Source organism: Ranitomeya imitator, chromosome 4 (assembly GCF_032444005.1).
Source record: "Ranitomeya imitator isolate aRanImi1 chromosome 4, aRanImi1.pri, whole genome shotgun sequence".
Classification (NCBI taxonomy): domain Eukaryota; kingdom Metazoa; phylum Chordata; class Amphibia; order Anura; family Dendrobatidae; genus Ranitomeya; species Ranitomeya imitator.
In genome coordinates, this window is record NC_091285.1 from 626,260,393 (window position 1) to 626,268,527 (window position 8,135).

General features: G+C 37.4%; 1 protein-coding gene across 1 annotated transcript; it reads left to right on the plus strand.

Annotated features, from left to right (window-relative positions):
• Positions 1-2,165: 2,165 nt before the first annotated feature.
• NKX2-6 (NK2 homeobox 6) lies at positions 2,166-5,339 on the plus strand. Its single transcript, XM_069762439.1, has 2 exons — positions 2,166-2,370; positions 4,724-5,339. The coding sequence occupies exons 1-2, from the start codon at positions 2,166-2,168 to the stop codon at positions 5,248-5,250; spliced, it is 732 nt and encodes a 243-aa protein (XP_069618540.1). The 3' UTR covers positions 5,251-5,339.
• The last annotated feature ends 2,796 nt before the right edge of the window (positions 5,340-8,135 follow it).

An 8,135-nucleotide genomic window follows, 5' to 3' on the forward strand; every position in this document is an offset into this window, starting at 1 on the left:
CTTATCTCCCTTCTAATGTGTTTCTAATGGATGCAGAGCTTTGGATTACCCATCAACCGGCAGCTGAGCCCATCTCTTCACTGAACTGTCACATTACAAGGGGCTATTTGATAAGGCAAACAAACAGTGATAGTCTTGTGGTGGAGACAAAACAAATACGGGAGAGGGAGGATGCGGTAATAAGGGGCTCTTTGTGTGGCTGCGGAAAGGCCGAGGAGGTGAAGAAGATTCTACCAGTATGACCATGATTCCATGAATGGACTAGCAAAGACCCATATAGTGATCCAACTGCTTCCTTGTGGCCCACATTGATTTGTTAGGTCAATGTAAGGCCATTTTAATGGGAATCTGTCAGTAGGATCAACCTTCCTAAGCCGTCTATATGGACACGTAGGTCATAGGAAGCTGGATAAGTTAGTAATATGATATCTGCGTACATATCTTATTCTAAGAAATCCACATTTTCCTTAATATCTAAATGATCTGTGTGACGGACATAGATCTCCTTGGGAATCTGATTCAAGAGATTATTTTAAATGTAAGGAGAGTTACCAGTGTGAGACATGTAATGACTGACAGTCTGCTCTCCTGATCTACATGTCTCACACTGGTAACTCTCCCTTTCATTTACAATACGTTTTGGAGGAAAATTCCTGGGAGATCTATGTCCGGCCCATAGATCTTAACAGCTGATTTACATATTAAGAAAAGTGTGAATTTCTCTAGAATAAGAGGTCTGATTGCAGATAGCAAGGCATCATTTTATAAAGCTGAATGAGGTTTCAAATAATAATAATATTGACAAAAATATCAATAATTTTAATAATATCAAATATTTTTCCCTACACCCCAAACCCTGACATGAATTGTTTCAATGGAAATTTATATTTCTGCCAAAATGAACAAAAAATAGTATTTTTTCATATGGCAAGGACAAACTGCATTTCTCTGCTCATTTGGGGCAATGTGCATTGATTATTGGAGTTTGGAGGGAAAGGCTGGTAATAAAGATGAAGATAACTGATACCTGGATTGTGAAGAGTGTGAACCCGCCAGGTGCAGCTCATATACAGTTAGGTCCATATATATTTGGACAGAGACAACATTTTTCTGATTTTGGTTATAGACATTACCACAAGGAATTTTAAACAAAACAATTCAGATGCAGTTGAAGTTCAGACTTTCAGCTTTCATTTGAGGGTATCCACATTAAAATTGGATGAAGGGTTTAGGAGTTCATTGTGGTAATGTCTATAACCAAAATTAGAAAAAAGTTGCCTCTGTCCAAATATATATGGACTTAACTATGTCTTGTTGGATATGTTCCTCTTACATCCACTTTACTGACTTATTCTGTAATATTCCTCCCATCACTGGTGTATATAGGAGGAGACCTCAAAGCAGAGGTCAAAATAGGCACCTCGTTATGATGGAGCACCTAGGTTTCCCTCTTTACACCCTCTTTGGATCACAGAGGATGGGTGTCATCACCTAATAATTACTTCTGGGGTCGCCTCTCTTCATGGATTACCTCTATGGTATGAGAGCCCTTGCCCCTCTTTAACACCTGACCCTCAATGTGGCAAATTTCAAGGTTCATTATTAATTGTGATTGCCCCTTTTTATCACGACTGATTCTCCATCCTCAATGTGGCAAACTACAATTCTCAGCATGCCTTTAATAATTAACCTTTCTAGAATTATGAATGGACTGCACTGGCTACTCATGAGGAAGCCCCATGATGAGACCTTCCCTATCAGTCTGCATCTCCCCCTGTCTGGGGTAATCTCAGCTGTGAATCTCCCCCATACACCAGTCTGGTCTGAGGGGAGAGCACATGGACAGGTCAGACCTCCCTTGTACTCAGTGCAGTTGCAGACAATGGGCCCTTCCCTTGCAGTGAGGCAGATGAAGGTGTGGGGCTCTTCATGTGGTGGACACAGAGGTGGTGGAGATGTGAAGTGCTGAGCTGTGGGAAGTGGAGGTGGATGGGGTTTGCTCTAGAGGTAGGACATTGGACAATGGGCAGACACAAGGTCTAAGCTGAAGGCTGAACGTGCAGAGGCGACCAGAGCAGCCTCCCAGGTGTGCAGGGCAAGGAACCAGCAGCCATCCATGGTGAGATACCTACAATCAGGGCATACGCTCGCCTCTCCACCCCTCAATGATGCTCCCCTGCCCTGCAACATCCACTCCCTTCTCAGTCAAAGACATCCTGAAGCTGGATCCTTCTCAGCATCCTGGAGGACAAGTGGAGGCTCCTTCCTTGAGGTCTGAACGACCACCAGTCCTATCAGCACATGACAGAGGAGAGGACAGTGAGGAAATGGGGCTCCCCTGTGCCTCCCCAATGAGAGAGGATGAGCAGAGTAAGTGTGCAGTCTGAAGCATGCCAAAGGTTGTCACATTTGGAGGAGCTGAGGCTGGACTTTACTACTTCTTATATGTTATTATATGTTATTAGAAACATAACCAAATTCACAATTCTATCCCATATATATTATCTATCTATTATCTATCTATCATCTATTACTTCTCTATTATCTATCTATCTATCTATCATCTATTATTTCTCTATTATCTATCATCTATCTATCATTAATTATCTATCTGTCATCTATCATCTATTATTTCTCTATTATCTATCATCTATCTATTATCTATCTATTGTCTATCTATCATCTATTATTTCTCTATTATCTATTTATTATCTATCTAATATCTATCATCTATCTATTATCTATCTATTATCTATTATCTATCTATTATCTATCTAATATCTATCTAATATCTATTATCTATCTATCTATCATCTATTATCTATCTATTATCTATCTGTCATCTATCATCTATTATTTCTCTATTATCTATCATCTATCTATTATCTATCTATTATCTATTATTTCTCTCTTATCTATCTATTATCTATCTAATATCTATCATCTATCTATTATCTATTATTTCTCTACTATCTATCTATTATCTGTCTAATATCTATCATCTATCTATTATCTAGCTATCATCTATCTATCATCAATTATCTATCTATTATCTATCATCTATTATCTATCAATTATCTATCTATTATCTATCATCTATCTATCTATCTGTCATCTATCTATTATCTATCATATATCAACCTACAGTATCTATGTATTATCTATCTATCTATCTATCCCATATGTAAGAATGTATCTATCTATACTAATATATCTCTAAATATAGATACATATAAATAGATATATCAATAATAATCAATAGGTAGATATGTCAATAATATATCCATAGATAGATAAATCGAAATATATCTATGTCTGCCTGGGCACAGATAGTTACCTCTCATTACTAAACTACTATTAGCTGCTCTTCTGGTGTAACACTGCACTAATGTATATACATCGAGTCTTCAGTATATATGTCTTTCTATATGTATATATATATATATATATATATATATATATATTAAAAGATTGAAGGCAGCACACCATTCATAGTGAAAAAAAACCCCTTCTATTTAATGGCAATATATATATATATACACATACACACACACATTATATGCATTAATGCAGTATTACAGCACGACAGCTGCAACCAACACTAATAGTTATTTAATAATTAGCGGTAACTGTGTGTCTAGGACATTTACGTTTTATAATTAATAAAGTAATGTATTTGTTTTGTTATACATAATGTGGGGGTTTTGTGTAGAACAAACTCATTCATTAATATTAGTGAAGTCTATAGAAACCAACAATGTGCGGCTCATCCAGGGAAGTCAGCGACTTGTATCACAGATCTGATTAGAAAACTAGGAGAGACCTTGTCAGATATTATATAACTATGTAGATCGCAGTGTTAATCATAAAATATGCCTGAATTACAATAATTTTATGCAATGTATATTATAATCTCAGGACAATATAAAACAATATAATTCAACTTATTAAAATGTTAATTAATAAGACAGAAAACAACATATTATTAGATAACAGACAATATAACATGATAAATGCTATAACATATTGTCATACAACACAAATATACAATGTGATATAGCCAATACAATGTAATGAACAAGTGTCATATATTTCATACGTTAAAAAGATATGTAATACAATATCATGTGACACGTTATTACTACATACAAGCATGATTTAACAAATTATAAATAATGATAATAATGTATATAATATATGTATAGTGCAATATGCAACATTCCAGTATTTGATGTAGGAAATATAATAAGAAAGTAATATAGTTATGAAAATGATATATTGTATAGTATTACGTATAATTCATGTATTGAACCATACGGCAAGAAGACAATGTACAACTTATGACGTAAAGACATAAAGGTAAAGTATAATAATATTATATAGTTGTAGGAGTTATAATGTAAAATATAAATATATATATATATAATATCATAAATTAAAGTGCAATATTTACCTAACAAAAGTTTTGTAAAAAAATGTATATTATTATGTAAGGCTAAATTAATGCAATGCTGAATAATTTAATAGAATGCCATAATAATAATAATAATAAAAATTAATCTTAACAATAGATGACATGTAAGAAGTGAAATATGATTATTTTTATAGGTAATTCATTTTCTGCTGTTTCTCCTCTGTATTTCTATTTTATATTATCCCGGGTTTAGGCAGTGCGCGCTGTGACTTGTAGTTCCCCTGTGACTCGGCTCCTCTTTCCCTCCAGGTGCTGGGTGCAGGGTGCCCCGGAGAGAGGAGCGGCCCCTGCAGCCCCAGAGGAGGAAGCCCCGGGTGCTGTTCTCCCAGGCCCAGGTGTACCAGCTGGAGCGGAGCTTCAAGCAGCAGAAGTACGTGTCCGCCCCGGAGAGGGAGCAGCTGGCCGCGGCGCTGGGGCTCACCTCCACCCAGGTGAAGATCTGGTTCCAGAACCGGCGGTACAAGTGTAAGAGGCAGAGGCAGGACCGGAGCCTGGAGCTGGCAGGACGACCCCCTCCCCCACGCAGGGTGGCAGTGCCAGTCCTGGTCAGGGACGGAAAACCTTGCCTGGGAGGGGCCCAGACTCTCCACTCCAGCTACAGTGCCAGCTCCTACCCTTACCCAGTGTGCTTCGTGGGATGCACTGGGAGCCCGTACTACTCCGGATCTGCCACACTGCCAGCCGGGGGCGGCCCAGCAGGGCAGGTGGTGAACCCGGGAGCCCCTGCCCAGCAGGGACAGCTACAGCCCACACTGCCCGGCATCAGGGCCTGGTGACTGACATGGGGCTGCTGCAATCACCAGGGGACATGATGCCAACCCCGAGAGCTGTGAGCAATGGAGGAGGATGTGTGGACTGCCTCGTATCAGACCTGGAGATATACACAGGGGGGGCAAAATGATGTCGGATGGTGCCCCCAATACCAGCTACATGTCTGGTTAATAGGCAACATGTAAATCTTCACAGACCTGATAGTGTATAGGAAGGAGGGAAGGAAGGAAGGAAGGAAGGAAGGAAGGAAGAAAGGAAGGAAGGAAGGAAGGAATAAAGGAGGGAATAAAGGAGGGAATAAAGGAAGGAAGAAAGGAAGGAGGGAATGAAGGAAGGAAGGAAGGAGGGAATAAAGGAAGGAAGGAGGGAATAAAGGAAGGAAGGAAGGAAGAAAGGAAGGAGGGAAGGAAGGAAGGAGGGAAGGAGGGAATGAAGGAAGGAAGGAGGGAAGGAAGGAATAAAGGAAGGAAGGAAGGAAGAAAGGAAGGAAGGAAGGAAGGAAGGAGGGAATAAAGGAAGGAAGGAAGGAAGAAAGAAAGGAGGGAATGAAGGAAGGAAGGAAGGAAGGAGGGAATAAAGGAAGGAAGGAGGGAATAAAGGAAGGAAGGAAGGAAGAAAGGAAGGAGGGAATGAAGGAAGGAAGGAGGGAAGGGAGGGAATGAAGGAAGGAAGGAAGGAAGGAGGGAAGGAAGGAAGGAATGAAGTGCTGCTGCTGCTGCAAACTGTGGTCCCAAGGAATGACATGGGACTAACTGAAAAAATATCTATCTAGCAACATATCATCTACCTCTGTGTATGATGGATCTGATCAACTATCTATCGGTTATCTAGTTATTTATCTGTCTTTTTAGGTAATCCACCTTTTATTTATTTAACTCTTGTTCTCTATATCTGGATGGTTTGGTTGTTACCAGGAGGTTTTCCATCCTCATCTGTCTGGTGCTGCTGCAGTTTGTCCATATCTATTGTCTATCTATCTCATATCTATCTATTACTATCTATCTATCTAATATCCATTATCTATATATTATCTATCTATCTATCTATCTAATATCTATTATCTATCTATTATCAATCTAATATCTATTATCTATCTTTTTAAAATCTATTATCTATCTATCTTATCTATCTCATATTTAACTATCATCTATGTATCTATTATCTATCTATTATCTATCACCTATCTACTATCTTTTTAATATCTATTATCTATCTATTATCTTCTATTATCTATCTCATATCTCTATCTCTTATCTATTTATAAATCTACAATTTATCTATTTTCATGTTGGATGTTATGTGTTATATAATTTAGTAAAAATAGAATTTTAGACGAATAAATATTTAACATCAATATTATTCATAGTATTTTTTTACTTCTCACTGAACTATTAATTAGAATTATTCAATAATAAAAATGAATACTTATGAAGATTTTTTGCATAAATAAGCTATAAAATTATCCCTTATGATATATGATTGGAATAATGAGTGTGATTTAGCAAAATAACAAAGTGATAACGTTATAATATCTAATCAAAGAAACTGCTTCATGCTCACTATTACTATATATATATATAGTAAGCAAAAAAACGCAGTTTCTGTGTATAGATATCAAGCTCCTATCACACTGTCATCCATGCCTTACACCACCATGCTGCCAGGGGAGCAGGAAGGTGAGTGACCCATATAATATTGGGAATACTATTTACATTCATTTCATGATATCGCAATTATTAAGTGCACAATAATTATTTTGCAAACGGCAGAATGAAGATTAGATCTCAGCCCTGGATTCGATGTTTGCTTCCTGTCATTTGTAATAAATGGTGAATAGTCCAGTAATTGCTGCAGGTAGTGATGGAGGGAGCACAACCAGGATGACAGATGTAACAGGAACATGGTCGCATCGCATCATTGCTGGCTGCTACTGCGGGGGGTTATGTGGTGGGCGAAGTGGTGGAAAGTGTAATGACAAGGAAAAGAGGCAGAACAGGAACATAAGGGATCAGCCCAGGAGAATGTGAGCCAGGGAAATAAGAGAGAGAGATAATGAGATATAGATAGATAGATGATCGATAGATAGATAGATAGATAAGCGATAGATGATCGATAATTGATAGATAGATAAGCGATAGATGATCGATAATTGATAGATAATAGATAGATGATGGATGACAGATGATAGATAGATAGAGAGATAGATAATCAGATAGATAGATGATCGATTATAGATAGATTGATATTAGATAGATGATAGATAATAGATAGATTATAGATAGATAATATAATAGAGAAATATGTTATAGTGTTTATTACACATATGCAGATATGACATGGACAAGTAGTAGAAAATCATTGATAGATATAACCAATATATACAGTACAGACCAAAAGTTTGGACACACCTTCTCACTTAAAGATTTTTCTTTATTTTCATGACTATGAAAATTGTACATTCACACTGAAGGCATCAAAACTATGAATTACCACATGTAGAATGATATACTTAACAAAAAAGTGTGAAACAACTGAAAATAGGTCTTATATTCTAGGTTCTTCAAAGTAGCCACCTTTTGCTTTGATGACTGCCTGCTCCACACGTGTTAATTCATAGTTTTGATGCTTTCAGTGTGAATGTACAATTTTCATAGTCATGAAAATACAGAAAAATCTTTAAATGAGAAGGTGTGTCCAAACTTTTGCTCTGTGCTGTATATGGTTATGGTTACGCATATAGTGAGAATCAGCTAGTTAGTTAGCTGTTAGTGGTTGTAACCATGGATATCTAAGCTACTGCAATGCCTTGCACATCGGGTAAGTGACATAGCGAATCAGAAGAACTACACTACATCTCTAATTGGAGGTATTTGGAGATGGGAATACCCCT

Excerpts from the sequence above, each read along its gene's own strand:
- NKX2-6 (XM_069762439.1), top strand. The coding sequence starts at position 2,166 with ATGATGCTCCCCTGCCCTGCAACATCCACTCCCTTCTCAGTCAAAGAC. Across the intron at positions 2,371-4,723 it reads AATGAGAGAGGATGAGCAGA|GTGCTGGGTGCAGGGTGCCC; the intron begins GTAAGTGTGCAG and ends CTTTCCCTCCAG.